At 33.2% G+C, this 17174-nt stretch overlaps 3 protein-coding genes and 1 long non-coding RNA gene across 4 annotated transcripts; 2 read left to right on the forward strand and 2 right to left on the reverse strand.

Moving 5' to 3' along the window:
• The first annotated feature begins 2406 nt into the window (after positions 1–2406).
• Positions 2407–3192, forward strand: LOC114185278 (E3 ubiquitin-protein ligase RHA1B-like). The gene has a single exon (XM_028072915.1). It carries the CDS (start codon positions 2519–2521, stop codon positions 3032–3034), a length of 516 nt encoding a protein of 171 aa, XP_027928716.1. The 5' UTR covers positions 2407–2518; the 3' UTR covers positions 3035–3192.
• Positions 3193–6769: 3577 nt separating this feature from the next.
• LOC114185279 lies at positions 6770–8520 on the reverse strand. Its single transcript, XR_003604778.1, has 2 exons — positions 8275–8520; positions 6770–7648 (listed from the first exon to the last, which is right to left on the reverse strand). It is a non-coding gene; the product is annotated as an uncharacterized LOC114185279 (long non-coding RNA).
• Positions 8521–9303: 783 nt separating this feature from the next.
• Positions 9304–11176, forward strand: LOC114185276 (sushi, nidogen and EGF-like domain-containing protein 1). Its single transcript, XM_028072910.1, has 4 exons — positions 9304–9539; positions 9878–10155; positions 10513–10577; positions 10689–11176. Exons 1-4 carry the CDS (start codon positions 9355–9357, stop codon positions 10902–10904), a joined length of 744 nt encoding a protein of 247 aa, XP_027928711.1. The 5' UTR covers positions 9304–9354; the 3' UTR covers positions 10905–11176.
• A 4997-nt stretch (positions 11177–16173) lies between these two features.
• On the reverse strand, positions 16174–16650 carry LOC114182981. The gene is made up of 2 exons (XM_028069791.1): positions 16474–16650; positions 16174–16395 (listed from the first exon to the last, which is right to left on the reverse strand). The coding sequence occupies exons 1-2, from the start codon at positions 16648–16650 to the stop codon at positions 16174–16176; spliced, it is 399 nt and encodes a 132-aa protein (XP_027925592.1).
• Between the last annotated feature and the right edge of the window lie 524 nt (positions 16651–17174).

Below are 17174 nucleotides of genomic sequence, written 5' to 3' on the forward strand. Positions count from 1 at the left end.
TAAAAGTTCAATAACATAATTTTAAAGATAACACATGAAATATATAATGTAAAAGTTCTTCATATATTAATTATATAATTTTACTAATAATTTACCACCCAAATGAAGAAAGTAAAATATTTATAGTATTGAAATTTAGATCACAAAATCATGAAATTAGAAGTTCAATAATAAATTCCACAAAAGTAAAAGTTTAAAAGTAAAACTTCTAAATAAATAAAAATAAATATATTAGTTTCCTTCGGTGTGAAGCTATCTGGAGAAGAAAAAAAAGAAATCAATCAGAATCTTCTTGATTACATGAAGAGAGTGTCAATTTCCAATTCTGGGTGGTCCACCATCTTTCTTTAACAATTTTTCCATTGCCAAAAGCAGTGAAAGATTTTGGAACCATTACCCAAAATTTCTTCACTCATCAAGTAGAAAATTGCAAACTTCTAGAAGCAGAAAAAATGAAAAAATAAGATTAAAAAAAATAAGATCTCATTAGAAATAATTAATTAATTAATCACAGTGTTTGATAAAAATTATTAATCAATAATATTTTAACAATTCTAGGGTTAGTCTCGAACGTTTCTTAAAGTTTCAACCAACGTGTATTATTTTCTCTGCTTTCTGCCACCATTGGTCCAATGCTCTTAGTTTTTCTTTCCCTTCACTCATCTTTTGATTTGTTATTATCAACATTTTCAAGACATTTATAATGAGTTTCGTACTCAACCCCACCACCAATCAAGGTAGAAGAATTGACAAGTGGAAGACATAAAATAAAAGTTTCCATAATTAATAATAACAATATATTAATATTTTTACATCAAATAAATTATCACAATATTCGTACTCTAAAATCATCACTTTTTACGAACTCATGTATATATCAACCTCACCGAGTAAACTTGTTTGACCAAGTTTGAACGTTTGACGCGTAATTCATTTCACACTCTATACGCAAATTTCCTTTGAACACTTTTGACCTAGATTTCACCAAATCGGTGTTCAACTAAATAACCCACTAAATATTTTTTCTATTTAACTTATTTTATTTTATCTCATAAAAAAAAGGATCTCTACTAGCTAGTAGTTTATACGAAGCATTTTTATTTTTATTTTTAATTTAGGCTTACATATTTTAAGAAAGTGATGCGGGAATTATTAAATATATTTATATTTGAGACAAGACATGGATTGTTCATGTTCTTCACAATCATGTCATGGTTCGTGCTCTTTACACGTATGGTGTGATTCTATGACTGTTGAGAAGATATTATTTTTTTAATGTGAGAAGAAGAAGAAGACGATGATGATTCGTTGGCTTATAGTTCCACACTCTTTGGTTCACTATTGAAGCATGTGAGAGTTGTGCAATATTCTAGAAACGCACAGCTTCTACGAAACAAACCACTTTAATTTATTAAGATAAAACAAAAACTAACCTACCAAATTCCATTCTCATCCATACCTATAATCACGAAATTTGGAAACATATTAGTGTTATTTAAAATTGGATCTTCTTCTTAAATCATAACAAAACATAATTTTCTTACTCGGAAATATATCAATTCCAATAATTTTCTCTAATTATTAAAATTATTATATATACTTTTTTTAAAGTTGAAGGATTCTTAGTACAAAAATGTTTGGCTGGTGATTGTATGATATAAAATTTATTGGATAAAAACAGTACTATTGTCCAATTATTATTAAAACATTATTTGTGATAATAATAATAATAATAGTAGTAGTAATGTAAACGTGACAAAATTCTTCTCGTACCCACTTTGACACGTTATGAGATTATTATTATTATTATTATTATTAATTATGGTATGATCTGTTGTCTAGTTGAAATAATAATTTCTTTTAATTAAGCCAAAATTTTCGAAGTTTTTGTTGGAAAGTATGAACCTGACCAATTAAGAAAAGTAGATCGTTCTACATAACCGTCCAATTATTAATGATTCAAATATTAATTAAAATACAAAATAAGCTGAGTTGAAAAGGAGTTTACATTATATGCATTTAAAGGTTCTATCTGTCTTGTCATTATTTGTATGATTAATAATTTAAATTACTGTAATTATATATATTTATGTAAGTATATTTTAATATTGAAAATTTTAAATTTGAGTATCTTAGAAGTATGGTAATTGTTGAAGGTGAAATTGGTGAGAAAAAAATGTGTTATGATGAAGTTAAAATAATAATGGTTAAAGAAATAAAAAAGTGTATTAGAATAAGATTCATTTACCAAACAAGGAGCGTACTAGATTTCCCATATTCGCAAGTACGCATCATTCACCAACCAGCCTCTAACCTACGCCATCTCCCATTCGTCTTTCTCCTTTCTCTAGGTCACGGCCAGTGATTATATCACCTCTCATAACCCCCAATATATAAGCCCCCACCCCTCACTCACTTACTCGCATTTCCTCGACACCTTCCCACTTTCTCTCTCTAACCCTGACAAACTCATCCACTTTCTCTCTCTAGACGAGGAGCGCTTATCTCTCACGCGCCGATGGGATTTCCGGTAGGGTATCCGGAGGTGCTGGTTCCGAAGCTCTTCCTCCACGCGCTCTCGCTCCTCGCGTGGCTCCGCTCGCTCGTCGCAGCGCTCTTCCGCCTCCTCCATCTCTCCGACCTTCTCGACACCGACGCTTCCGCCCTCGCTTGGCCGCCGGAGTCCCAGCCGCCGCGCGCTCCGACTCTCTCCGCGCTCCTCATCCGCGAGTTTCTTCCCGTGACTGCGTTCCGTGACCTCGACGACGCCGGCGAGTCCCCTCCGTCGCCGACGGGATGCGCGGTGTGCCTGAGCGAGTTCTGCGCGGAGGAGGAGATCAGGTGCATGGCAAACTGCAAACACATGTTCCACCGCGCGTGCGTGGACCGATGGATCGATCACGATCAGAAGACGTGTCCTCTGTGTAGGACACCATTCGTGCCGGAGCACAAGGTGGAGGAGTATAACCAGCGACTATGGGCAGCTTCTGGTGTTTCGCAGTTTTATCAAGACGATTATACTCCTTCTCTCTGATTTCTTCCTTTCTCTTTACCTTTTTTCTTTTATTTATATATTTATCATCACATCTTTTTTCTCACTGGATATTATGAGGATTAATGTATTGAAATGTACATACCTAATTAAACACCAAGAACATGTATTAATAAAAATTTAGTAATTTTTGGACTCAATTTTGCATTTTTCCAACTCTTGAATATCCCATTGTTCTTTATCATTGTATTTCTATTGTCTTATATTTTTTACTTAGATTGAAATTTATTAAAATTATTAATTTTGTTGATATTCGAAAAATATTAAATTTAACTTAACAAAGTCAATAATAGAAACTGCCTCGGTACATGTTAACTAATTTTGTTGATATTCGAAAAATATCCCATTGCTTTCTTATATTAATTATAACACTTCTAATATTTATTATCTGGATATTCGAATTATAATTAATATATTATAGATGTTAAATTTTAGTCAAAATTAACATCGATTACTTGATAACAAAAAAGATAACGAAAAAAAGTTCATATTACTATATGTCTTAGATTAAAATTAAATCATTTTAGATTAATAATATATAAAGTAAATATAATATAAGTGATATAAGATTCTTATATTATAAAAAATTGTTGAATGGATCATGATTAATGTCATATGCTGACGTTATTTTGTTATTTATTTATTTCAATTTTATTTTCTATTTCATATTTTTAGTTACAAAAATTGGAGCGTACTTTCAATTTCACACAACACAAGAAAAAAATAGAAATAAAATGAAGTTCATTAATTTTTGCATTGAAAATTATTAATTGAAGACCCTAGTTACCTTGACTATGTTATTTGTTTGTTAGACAGTACGATCCACAAACCTAATTTTGCCCGTGTCTAAAAATAAATTCAAAAGGCTTTAATTTTTTAGACACCAAGATGTCATAACTTTTAAGATTTATTAATAAGATTAAATTATAATAAATGATTGTAAGGCTAATTTTATAATTTTCAAAGTGGTCTTTAAGGTGATTAATAAATATATTAGTGATTACATATTATAATTTATGGTTGAAGAATTAATTGTTCTTTGTTTTTTCAAAGGTTAAGATCCAGTATATTCAAAATTTTATTTGTGTCCAAACGTGACGTGACGCGGTGGATTTTACTGACAAAAGCTTCTACACCGTTGAAATAAATTTTACAACGGATCGGATTATTTTAGTATTTTCGTATTAGAAATTTAAATATTCTGTGTGTGAAAAGGAAAAGATTTGTAAATATTATTTTATGGTAAGTTGAAAAAAGAAAATGGTAGTTAATTGTTGACTTAATTGTCTTGTCAATTATGGTTGCAATGGTTTTGTTTATGAACATGGGAGCAAGCTGGTTCTGGGGGACCACATTTTCTTGTATTGTAGTTCAATATTAGATAATATGTGATTTTACAGTGATAATAAAAAAAACACATTAAAGTGTGTATATTAATCATTTTTCTATAACCATGTATTGTTAGCATAAAAATAATACAAGAACAAATTGTTTGTAAGGACGATAATGCATATATTTGCATCATTTATAGAAAAATAAATAAAATAAAGGAAAGAAGTAGAATATAAATAGTTATATAATTAACAATATCCTTGTTAACAACTTAAAATTTGTCGTATGCGGAGTTGTAAATTTATAATAGGAATGAATGAGTGGTGCCCCAAACAGAAACTAATGATTGGTCTTCCAAACACTGCTCCAACCACTAAAGCCATTTTTACTATTTACGCTAACTCATCATCACAATCCACAGTTAATACTTTTTCAGATTCACTTCCAACGTCTTAAATTAATTCCAAATCATAATAATTGAATTAATGCCCAATTAAAATTTATAAAGTTAGAAATTATTTTCAATGTTTTTTTTTTCATGATTAATATTAAAAATTATATTAAATGGAATTAATAAAAATATACATTTGTTTTAAAACTTTGTTGATGCAAAATTAAAAAGTATTTCATGTATTAAAGATTATCTTTAGGTATTATTATTATTTAGTTTATCATTTTTAGTATATTACAATATTAGTGCTAACATTATTTTTTATGATAAATAATTGAGACAAAATTATTATGCCATAATGGGCAGTAACTCAGAAATATAGGACTCAGTTAATCTTTTATTTTATTTTGTCCAAACATAAATTTCTTTATTTCATTGTATTTTATTGTGTATAAGGGTTACTTTGAACTTTAAAAAGTTTCCGTGGCTTGGTTGGGAGTGATAATGATTCGTTAATCAAGATCTAATCGGTTTTGTAAAGCAAGGGTACATTAAGGTTTGAAAAGTTTTATTGATACACAAAATTGGAAATATATTTATATATTTATTTAACATAAATATATTAGAAGAAAAGAAGGAGAAAGTACGAGAAATAAAAAATAACATGGTATAATTCATTTTACGGATTTATTTTAGGAACAGTGATTAACAAAGGTTTATAAAAATATATTTATATTGAAGTCTCATTCGTCTTGTTCAGCCACAGCACTAAAAAAGCAAACTCGCCACATATTCCCCCATCGCTATTTATACCTAACTTTATCTGAAAAAAATATCTATATTCCATGAAAAAACAAATGCATAACATCTGTGTAATGCTTGACAAAGAAATCTTAATGTACCAAAAAAGAAAACAGATCTTAAATTTGTACATTTATAGCTTATTCACATATATTAGTAATTTAACATATCGATACCAGATTTTTTTACTTGTAAAACATCTGATAAATCTATTAGAACAAGTCCATTAGCAGAGAATTTGAACCATATGTATGAGATTGAGGTTGCAGTATCTAATTTGTGTCCTCACTAAAAGTATTTGAAATAGAATTTATGACTTAGTGAAAGGAGTATGTCCTATTTCATTTTTCTTTCTGTGTGAACAAGATCTACAGAAGTTCAGTTAAGTAATCAAGTCTCAACAAAAACCACACAAAATGGAAACCCCAACACAAATATTGCAAAGAAATTTGCAAAAATATGAAAGAGGCACCATTATAGTAAGTAGTAGAACTGAGAGCAATTCACCAACAAACCAACTACCCTACTTAATTTGCTTCTTCACCATATGCCTAAAAAAACAAAAAGATCAATACCTTTCGTCAAAGTTTGTTGACTATGAAGACGTGCATCATCATCTTGAATCACCAACCGTTATTAGATCATAAGTTGCCCAATAAAAGTTAGGTCACCGAATAACTAGGGCACCCTATTGTCATGATTTCATATTTCAATTTTATTTGACGTTTCTTTTCTTTCGAGAGTCAATCTCCGGCCATTGTTGCATTAATTCTATATACCTCTCTTTATGATATTTACTATTGAACCTTTTCCTTTCCTTATATTTCAGTAATTCACACCTTCATTAAAGTGAATGTAGACCTCTAGGGATTTCAGGCATTATTTTGGTAGAGCCTTCAGCTAGTATGGTCTTTTTTCCAATTTTAATATATATCTAACAAACACTATTTTCCTCACAGATGTGTATGTATGAAACGTACAGTGCAACCCCCCAAATATACCAAATGATTAATATTTCAAGAACATAACCAGATCATCATATGTTTGGGTTTATTTTTAACTTAAATTTTTGTAAATATATTTTATTTTATTTTTTAGTATCATAAGACTTTTACTTTGTCTAGAAAAGATAATTATTCTAAATCTTAATTTAAAACTAATTTAATGGTAGAATCAAGGCAAACAAAACAAAATTACCAACCTTTTGATCCAGCTGCCACTGAAAGAACAACAACGTTTTATATATATACTATTATTTGCTCTTACCATTATACATGTCATAACCGTTGCTTTATGTCCTTAACACATTTATACACTCCAAGAAATAAAAAAAGATAATTAGGCACTAATTTATACATTCTAATTAGAAATGTACCTTGATAGTGAATGAGTTTAGCATGGTATCATCAACAACACAATAAATGTTAACATGGGAATTTCAACCATGAGATCTTCAAGTGCTGTGACTATCTTCAAAACCTTCCCAGAATTGGTTCAGACACGGTTTTGAGAAGAGCGTGGGGGCCTGAAACTATATTCTTTCAGACACAGTCATGGAGGATTTGGCAGATATGGAGTTAGAAACAATATTCTCACTCAAATAATTCAATAGTTGCTTTCCTTGATGCTTTCTAGAAGAGGTTGCATGTTAAAAAACAAAGCATATTTAGCTGTTAATGTAACACAATCAAAGATACAACAGTGAAAAGTCAACACAGAAGGAAACATTTGGAAAACATTGAATTTCCATTTGACTTTATTGAACAACACATAATGAAATTCAAGCAATAACGACATTTTCCTAATGATAGATTATTGAGGTAAGAAAGATTCCTAACATCACCTGATTGTAACACAATATTTCACTGGGTAGCACAACAAAACCAATTCACATAATAAATTCCAAATAACATAAAACTAAATATTTAAAAAAGGTATATATTTTTTGTGCTATGAACAATTTAGGCCACGTGGAGAATATAAATTTCTCATCCATGATTTTCACCTTATAGTTTGACCGAGAGACCAATATCAACGTTTATAGTAGATTCAGCAAGTGATATGTAACTAGACTGCCAAAAAATCATCGAATTCATTAGTTGGTCTGGAGAAGAAACAGAGACGGTAATTCAAATGAAGTTAGACACTTCAATCCAAAATAAAATATAATATGCATTTCCATTTAGGAATTGAGAAATGTTTATCCTATTTTATTAAGGACCTCATGTACTGGATCTCCATGTCTACAATGATTATGATTGCATTCAAGAACCTATCATAAATTGCAATCTTTTATGACCACGATAGGTCTCTGTCACTTTTAAATTGACATGTATGCATCTTTCTTCATCACCCGGGCAAAGTTCAAGAAACAGTGAAAACATGCCCGAAATCATGAAAAGGGTCGCAATAATTTGCACTACAAAAGATGAAATCTGAGAGACACCTACAAACAACGGTCGAGAGAGAAGGCAGGCAAGGACGCAAACTTATCATGAGAATGGACTCAAAAGGCAGAAAAGGCACATGCTCAATTGCAGACACAGAGTGAATAAAAGTTCAAGAGTGACATAGGCTTGTGGAAGAAAGATACTTCCACAGTAACAAAAATATTCTTGAGCACTTTTGGAGAAATTGGAAACGAAGAGAAAAATTAGGGTGGAAATGGAAACCCTAATCGAAAAAGGGAAACTCTTACCTGTATAGGAGCACCTTAGTTAAAACAAAGGCCTAGTAGCGTGGAAGCCGTGACCGGCGAACGGTGACCCAAAGGCTTAGAAATGGTGAAATAAAAGGCCTTTGACGGCGACGCGCGGTGGCCCGCGGTAGCCTGCGGTGGCCTGTGAGCAAGCACACGGTGGCTTCCGTCGCAGAACCCCGTGGCTTGCAAGTATGGAGAATGTTCAATCTTCTTGCAAACATGAATGTGACAGATTAGGGCGCATCTTTGTTAAAAGAGGAAAAAAAACAAAATATAATTACAACATAATTTAAGAAATAGTTAAATATTAGCAACAATATTTTTCCCCTTAGTTTTTTTTTATTAAACAAAACAATAATATTATAAGTAATTATAAAATTGGCCTCTATAATTGTATTTCTATTATTTAATAAAAATATTTTTGTTAGATAAAATGATTGCTAATATAGACAAATTAAAATTAAAATTTGTAGAGTGATATTTTTTCAAAAATACTAAAAAAAATTAATTACAACAGCAACCTTTTTTCAGTCAGTAATTATAAATTATAACAAAATTAAAATTTAAGAAACAAAAACATTTATCTCAGTCTCATGACAGATCTGACGACTGAATAATATTTTATAAACAATTTTAAAAATTCAATCACTCTATTTTAATCACTTAATCACTATATGCCATTCTTAAGTCATTTTTTCAGCAGTGAACATCATTTTTTTTCTACTATATGACATGATAAAGTTGACTAAAATGGTTCAATTGCTTCATCTGTACCTTTTTAAACTCTCACAGTTTCCAATGTCAAAAATGTCATTTTCAACCTCAAAAATTCCATGTTCTAACAAATAGTCTTCAAGAATTAAGAATTATGTTATGAAACCCAATATCGGTAACTAAACTTAAAATATCCTCTCTTTCGCAGCTTTAACTTAATTTTCAAGTTTGAGCTCATAAAAAACTTTCTAACCTTTGCTTGAATCTTAAGTAACTATCTCACTGATCTAAACCATTGTATCAACGAAAAAGATATATAAAGTGAAGGAAAAGCCTCACACACAAAACAAGTAAATATCCAAAATGTCAATCACGACAAGAATATATCAAGTAGTTGCTGTTTCATTTCTTTTGGAGTCACTGAATGTGTATTCCTTTGAATGTGAAGATGATCGCTGTAAAACTGGTTTCTGCAACAGCTCTGGTGCCTGCATTTGCAACCTTCCAGATCCTTCCACCATCTTAAACGGAAATAGAACTTTCCTCGGGTAAAAAACCACTTCAAATCTCAAAAAACTTGATTTCAACCACTCTTTTTTCAAATCACTCATACTAGGTTTTTATCAGTTTCTTGAAGCAGAACTGTTATTTCTCATCATTATCAGCATTAAAAGAATAAAGGGGTGGGGATAAGAAGTAAAAGGGTCTTGCTTTTTGAAAGAAAAGAATTCCTATATATTTCTTTCCATGATCATTTTTGAATCAAACTCTTAAATTATAGAACTTTGTTTTTCTTTTTTTAATATCATATTATGAATACTGATAGTCTTAATATTGCTTGTTAAAATTTCTGAATGAGATTATGTGCTGGGGGTTGAGGCTGCAGGGGTAAGTTTTGTGATGAAGAAATGAGTATGTGTGATGGGACAAACTCTTTCTGGTGTGAACATGGAGGAAGTTGTGAAGAAATTGTTCAAGGAGAGAAGTACTCATGCAATTGTCCCGATGGATTTGGTGGGGAACATTGTGAGCATTCTGGAGCACCCTGTGGTGAGAGTTTTTGTTTCCATAATGCAGAATGCTTGGCTGAAGCAGGTGATGTTTGCCAGTGTCCATCTGAATGGAGAGGCAGTGCTGATTGCTCTCTTCTAACCAAACCAACAGGTTCAAAACCTAATTTTGATGCTGTTGAAATGAAGACTTACACTGTGTATGATATATGCTTGTCTTGCCACAAACATGTTCAACCATTTGAAATAACTTGAATAATAACTTTGAAGCTAGAAGTTTTGTGCCTGCATAAACATGCTGTTCTTTTTTTGGATTCTGTGATTAACTTTGTTTATAGACTCATCCAAACATGCCAGAATTGTTCACTTATGCTTATGCCATTAAATAGAAATACCCTTGGTTTTGATCAATCTCAACATGGCACACTCAAATGCATTCTAAAGTGAATGAGTTACTAATGAGTTAGAATGCTTAATATATAAGACTTACCTAATGGATTTTCCACCACAGATTTTAACTCAAATTCAACTGAGACAAAATTGTCTAAGGTCAGCAGCAGCAGCAGTGACTCCAATGTGAGTGTGACAGAAAATCTTCTTAGATCAATTACTAATCATCATGATCATCATCATTTTATTATTATCTGATTTTACAATTGGATAACCATGTGTTATGTCCAAGTGCAGAAGACACTGGCTGTTTTGGCTTTATCTTCGGTGGGAGCAGCTGTTGCTGGTGCCATTTATGGAAAGAAAGTATTCAGCAAGAAAAAAAGAGAGGCAGTTAAGTTCCAACAATTATCTGAAATTCAGGCAAGTGGGATATTCGATGATGATGATGATGATGATGAAGATCAGCGTAGGGTACCCCAGAGGATTCATGCTGATATCTCACACATTTAGTGGGCACTTCCTTTCCCAGCATATATATATATAACAACATTTTGGGACTCTTAGCTAGTACTGTTTATATCTTTTAGTTCTCATAATTTGCAGTAGTGTTTTATTTTGTAATCTTGAGGACTAATATTTATATGATTCTGCTTAATAAAAAATGGTATAAAAATATATTACCCTTACCATGGATCTTCGACCTGAAAGTGAAGGGCTTATGTTGTTTTGTTTCTTTCTTTTGCAACTACAGAGGACCATGAGGGTTGAGTTGCAAAGGTGAAAGATTCATGGGTTTTTTTCAAGTACATAAATCAACTAGTTAACTATGTAAGATATTAGATGCTACCTCCAACACAATTTTATGAATCTTTCTTTTTATATATTATTTATCTCACCGATTTCAAGCTAATGTTTCTCAATTTCAATTCTTCACTAAAATAATAACAGAAAAAAGTTAAAAATTGACAATTAATCTGCTAGAGAGGTCCAACTGAATAATGGCTAAATATGTTCTCTTGTATCATTTAAATTATTTGATTCTTAGTTGATGAGATAGAAGACTCAAAGAGTTAAAAGAATAAATAATAGATATTATTATTTATAACCATGATAAAATAAAAAGGATTCAAATCAAATGTTCTTAAAATTGTCCAGAATTTTTTGTATAGATTGCACATAGGACATCATAATAAACATTTGTATAAGGTTAAAATACCTTTTTGATCTCAATTTTCGTCAACTTTTTTGAATTAGGTCCCAATTTTCGCGGGGTGCTCAAATAGGTCCTAAATTTGGTCAATTTGATTCAATTAGGTCCTAATTGGGTAACGCCGTTTAAATTGATAATGTTTCATTGTACAATTGGCTTTTCCTTGCTATGTGTCGAAATACTAATCCTACGTGTCAGTTTTTGCTTTATAATGAGATGGTTAATTAGGGGATTAATGACATTAAGTGTTTAATTAAGAGGAAAAAAAAAGAAAGTAAAATAAAACATAAATTGCAGCGCGATAAATGCAAGTAGAAGGGGTTAACCCATCTTAAGGTTTGCTGAGGGAATTGGCGGTTTAGGTTACTGCGCTGGAATTTGGGGAAAAGATTCAACAGGAATTTTAATCGCAATTGGTACGGGGTCATCGTGAATTCATCGCACATATCGGTACCAGGTTAGGTTTTCTATTGCGTTAGCGGTTTCGATTTTGTTTTTGGTTTTTGGTTTTTGGTGGTTTGCGATTTTGTTTTTGGTCGTTTTTGATTGGTTTGGTGTTGGTTTCGAAAGCGGTTTTGTTTGTTTTATTGTGCTATTGTGTTGTCATTGTCTGCTATTGTATGGCATTCTAATTTTCGTTGTAGTGTCCCACTCGTTTGTCCTGAACATGTTTGTCAGTGGATTGGGGTTGTGTGCGTGCTTTGTCGGTGTCGGTGCGGTTTGTTTGAAAGTTGTGGTCCCTTTTTTGTTCGTGGACCTTGTGTGTGTTGTTTCAAATGTTTTATGCGATATTAAATGTGTTTGTGGACCCTGCTTACAAATGTTTTTTATATCTGCCAGATATCACTTGTTTGAAAAAGTGGTTTGTAATGTGTGATGAGACTTTCGAAGTTGTGGTCCACCATGGTGGAATTTTTAAACAGTTTGGTCCTATTAATTACATAGGTGGGGAAACCACTGTTTGGGGTTGTGACCCAGACCCGTGGAGTTATTTTGAGGTGGTAGGAGAAATCAGGGAAATGGGGTATGTTAATATTAAGGAGTTATGGTATGCAATAGAGAATGCCATGTATAAGTTGGAGGATGACAAAAGTGCAATAAATATGATGCACATTGCGAAACACTATGGCCAGGTTCATATGTTTGTTGTCCATGGTATATTTGAAGCAGAAGTTGTGGAAAACGACTTAGAGGATGAACAGGGTTTGCTTTGTGGGGCTGAGTTAGAGAGTGGGGAGGGCAGTCACATAAATGCGGAGGTACATGAGGTTGAGAAGGAGGTACAGCAGGTTGAGGAGGAGGTCCAAAAGGAGGTTGAAAAGGAGGTTGAAAATGAGGTTGAGGAGGAGGTTAATGAGGAGGTTCATGAGGAGGTTCGTGAGGAGGTTCGTAAAGAGGTTCATCAGGAAGTTCATAAGAAGGTTAATATGGAGGTTGAGGAGGAGGTTCATGAGGTTCAGGTTGAAGTGCAGATGGGGGGTGATGGTTTAAGTGATTGTGAGGTGCAATCTCACATCAGGGGTGAGGAATGAGTTCAAGAAGAGGATGAGGGACTTGTTGATGTCCAGATCAGTTTGGACCATGGTGATCATAATTTGTATGAAGGGAGTGTGGAGGTGAATAATGAGCAAGAGTCTGACCAGGTGGAAGATATTGAAAAAGAGAATGAAAGTGAAGAAGAGGAATACAGTGACAGTGAGGAAGATGGTAGTTATGTAATTTCGGATAGAGAAACAACAGGAGATGAATGGCAATCAAATGACCTCCTTAGTCTTAATGAAAGTGATGATGAAGGATGTGCTGATGAAAGTTCAGGTGATGAAGGGGGGAGCTGTGGTCCTTTTGGCACATTTGTCATGCCAAATTCGATGGCTGACTATAGGTGGGATGTGGGAACAAATTTCATAGATAAGGAACATTTCCAACAAGCAATAATAACTTATACAGTTCATTCTGGTAGAAACATAAGATGGGTTAAAAATGATAAACAAAGAGTGAGGGTGAAATGTATGGGGGCACAAGGAAAATGTGAATGGTCCGCATATGCTGCATATATTCCATTACGCAAGACATGGCAACTAAGAAAAGTGGTTGATAGGCATAACTGTTCTAGGGAGTTTAAACTTAAGATTATGAGTGCAAAATGGCTGAGCAAGAAGGTAGAGAAGTCTTTGATTGAAAATCCGAAATTCAAGATTAAGGATGTGAGAGAAAAAGGGTTGAGGAAGTGGAATACAAGTATTTCAGTGGCCATGGCTCGTAGGGCAAAATCCTTAGCTTCAGACCAAGTGGAAGGGTCATTCAAAGAACAGTTTCGAAGAATACATGATTATGCTTATGAAATTCTGAGATGCAATCCAGGGAGCACAGTCAAAGTTAAAGTGGATGAAATGCAAGGTGAGTATGTTTTTGGTAGGTTTTACACATGTTTCAAAGCATGCAAAGATGCTTTTGTGCTTTGTCGCCCCTTTATTGGGTTGGATGGTTGCTTCCTCAAAGGGAAATATGGGGGCGAGTTGCTAACTGCAGTGGCCAGGGATGCTAACGACCAGATGCTTCCTCTAGCATACACAATTGTGGAGGTAGAGAACAAAGAGACTTGGAAATGGTTTTTGGAAATCCTAGTGGATGATCTAGGAGGACCTGAAGTCTGTGGGGCATGTACATTTATGTCATATCAACAAAAGGTTTGTATCTGTTCATGCAAATATTTTTATTCACATTATAGCCATGAACTGTATTAATTTTAATGCATATAATTGTTGTGAAACAGGGTCTGTTGCTTGCAATTCAGGAGTTATTACCTGGTGCAGAGCAACGATTTTGTATGAGGCATTTGTACTCTAATTTCAGAAAACGGTTTGGTGGCCAGAAGTTGAAAAACCTAATGTGGAAGGCAGCAACTGTGACACACCCTGTGGCCTGGGAAAGGGTAATCAGAGATATTAAAAAGGAGAATGAGGATGCTTTCAAGTACCTCATTGCTATACCACCTAGGTATGTGTTGAAATCTCATTTATTTTATAGTATTTAATATCAACACTGACTTATCATAATTAATGTTTGTTTCTACACAGGTTTTGGTCCAGATCAAGATTCACTAGGAATGCTGTCACTGACACAGTAGTAAATAACATGACAGAGGCATTTAACAGTGTGCTTGTTGATGCTAGATGCAAGCCTGTTATCTCAATGTTGGAAGACATACGAATATACATGATGAAGAGGTGGCAATCTAAAAGACAAAAGCTGGAAAAAATGGAAGGGCAAATCTGTCCTAAAATAAACAGCAGACTACAAGAAGAATCCAAAAAAAGTAGATACTGGATCCCAAGGTATGATTTATTTAAGTGTTGATCATGTATAACCTCATATGTGTTGATGATTTCTGCTGTAGAATCTGATATGTCTATATGAATTGTAATGTAGTTGTGCTGGGGGGAAAGTATTTGAAGTTGCACACCTATTAGTGCTAGGTGAAAAGTATGTTGTCAACCTAGACACCCAAGATTGCAGCTGCAGGAAGTGGATGATAACTGGCATCCCATGCTGCCATGCACTTGCTGCCATCAGGTTCTTGAACTTGAATGCAGCAGATTATATCCCCCTATGTTTCAGAAAATCAACTTTTGAAGAGATGTACAACTCCATTATCTACCCTATCAATGGACAAAACATTTGGCCCACCACTGATTTCCCATATGTCATGCCTCCACATAAAAGGATTATGCCTGGGCGACCCAAGAAAAAGAGAAGGCTGGAACAATGGGAGTTGAGGAAAGATGACACCCAATTACGAAAAGGTGGCCATAGAAAAAGATGCAGAGTTTGTCGTGAACTGGGACACAATAGAACAAATTGCCCACAACTGCCTACACAAGGACAGTCCTCACAGCCAACTGATGCTCCTCCACAACCAACCCAGTCATCTCAAGAGCCAATTTCTGCTACTCCACAACCAACCCAGCCATCTCAGGAGCCAATTTCTGCTACTCCACAACCAAACCAGCCATCTCAGGACCCAACTTCTGCTCCTCCACAACCAACCCTGCCAGTCTGATTCACTTGTTTAAGCGAACTTTTAATGTATATGTAATAAGGTCTTTAAGTTTGAATTTTGATGGCTGTTATTTTGTAAAATTCATTAGCCATTTTTGGATCAATTGGATCACAAATTTTTTCATTTTGTAAGTTGGTTAATTCAGGATTATGGTGGACAACAACTTGTTTAATCTCAATTATGAGGATTTTGGTTATTTATGAATTATAATTTTATTAGTACTGACATTCTTATACGACTTACAATGCAATTAATTGTATTCAGAACATTATTAAACAGGAAAAGTTTATCCAGTACACAATCTAATTAAACAATTTTTTTAAATTTTGGGACCTATTTGAACATCAGTTACAAAAGTAGGGACCTATTTGAACATCAATTACAAAAGTAGGGACCTATTTGAACAAAACTAACACAATTGAGGACCTGATTGAACATAAATAACTTAATTCATTCATAATTTTGGAAACTTCATACATCAGAACCTTCACAATTACAACCCTTTTTTGTCAATCTTTCAGCATCAACGCCAACATCACAACGTTTATCAACCCAACGATACTAACCACTACGGCTAATACATTAAAGCATTTTTTCAGATCCCTAACTACATTCTCGAGATCTTCTATCTTCATGTTTTGGTTCACAATAATAACTTCTTTTTCTTCATCAACATCTTCATACCACCATTTAAAAAAATTGCAGCAAACACCACCACCTTCACTCTGCCGCTGTTGATGAATAGAAAATACATAAAAGATTCATTAAATCAGACATACCCAGAACAATAGCAATTAAATCAATCTTACCTTGTAGTTAGCACAACCCCATAATTTTCTACCCACATTTCTCGGAGTTCTTGTTGTCCTCAGAACTGCAGCTTGCCCACAATCACAAATAGGTCTTAAAGCTTGGGTGCGAGAAGCGGGAACACTACGCTGCATGCAGTTATTACAGTATGAAGAAGATGATTGGGTCTGAGACATAGCTGCAACAAAGCTTCAACCATGAGCAAGGTCACACACGAGATGGCTTCTTCGACTTTTTATAAATCCTAACACTTTATTTTTTAATTTTCATTACTTGCATTTAATTAAAAACTTAATGTGCTTAACCCACTAATTAACCACCTCATTGTAAAGAAACACGGACACGTAGGATTAGTATTTCGACACGTAGCAAGGAAAAGCCAATTATACAGTGAAACGTTATCAATTTAAATGGCATTACTCAATTAGGACCTAATTGAATCAAATTGATCAAATTTAGGACCTATTTGAGCACCCCGCAAAAATTAGGACCTAATTCAAAAAAGTTGACGAAAATTGGGACCAAAAAGGTATTTTAACCTTTGTATAATTATAAAAAACAAAGCCAGCTTTATATTTTTATTTTAAATTTTTTAAATATATATATATATATAGAGAGAGAGAGGATGTTATAAATGTAATGTATTGTAATAATGTTAAAGCAATAATTTCAAATTGTTCAAACTAAAATTATTAAAAAT

This window comes from Vigna unguiculata, chromosome 5, assembly GCF_004118075.2.
Source record: "Vigna unguiculata cultivar IT97K-499-35 chromosome 5, ASM411807v1, whole genome shotgun sequence".
Lineage (NCBI taxonomy): Eukaryota > Viridiplantae > Streptophyta > Magnoliopsida > Fabales > Fabaceae > Vigna > Vigna unguiculata.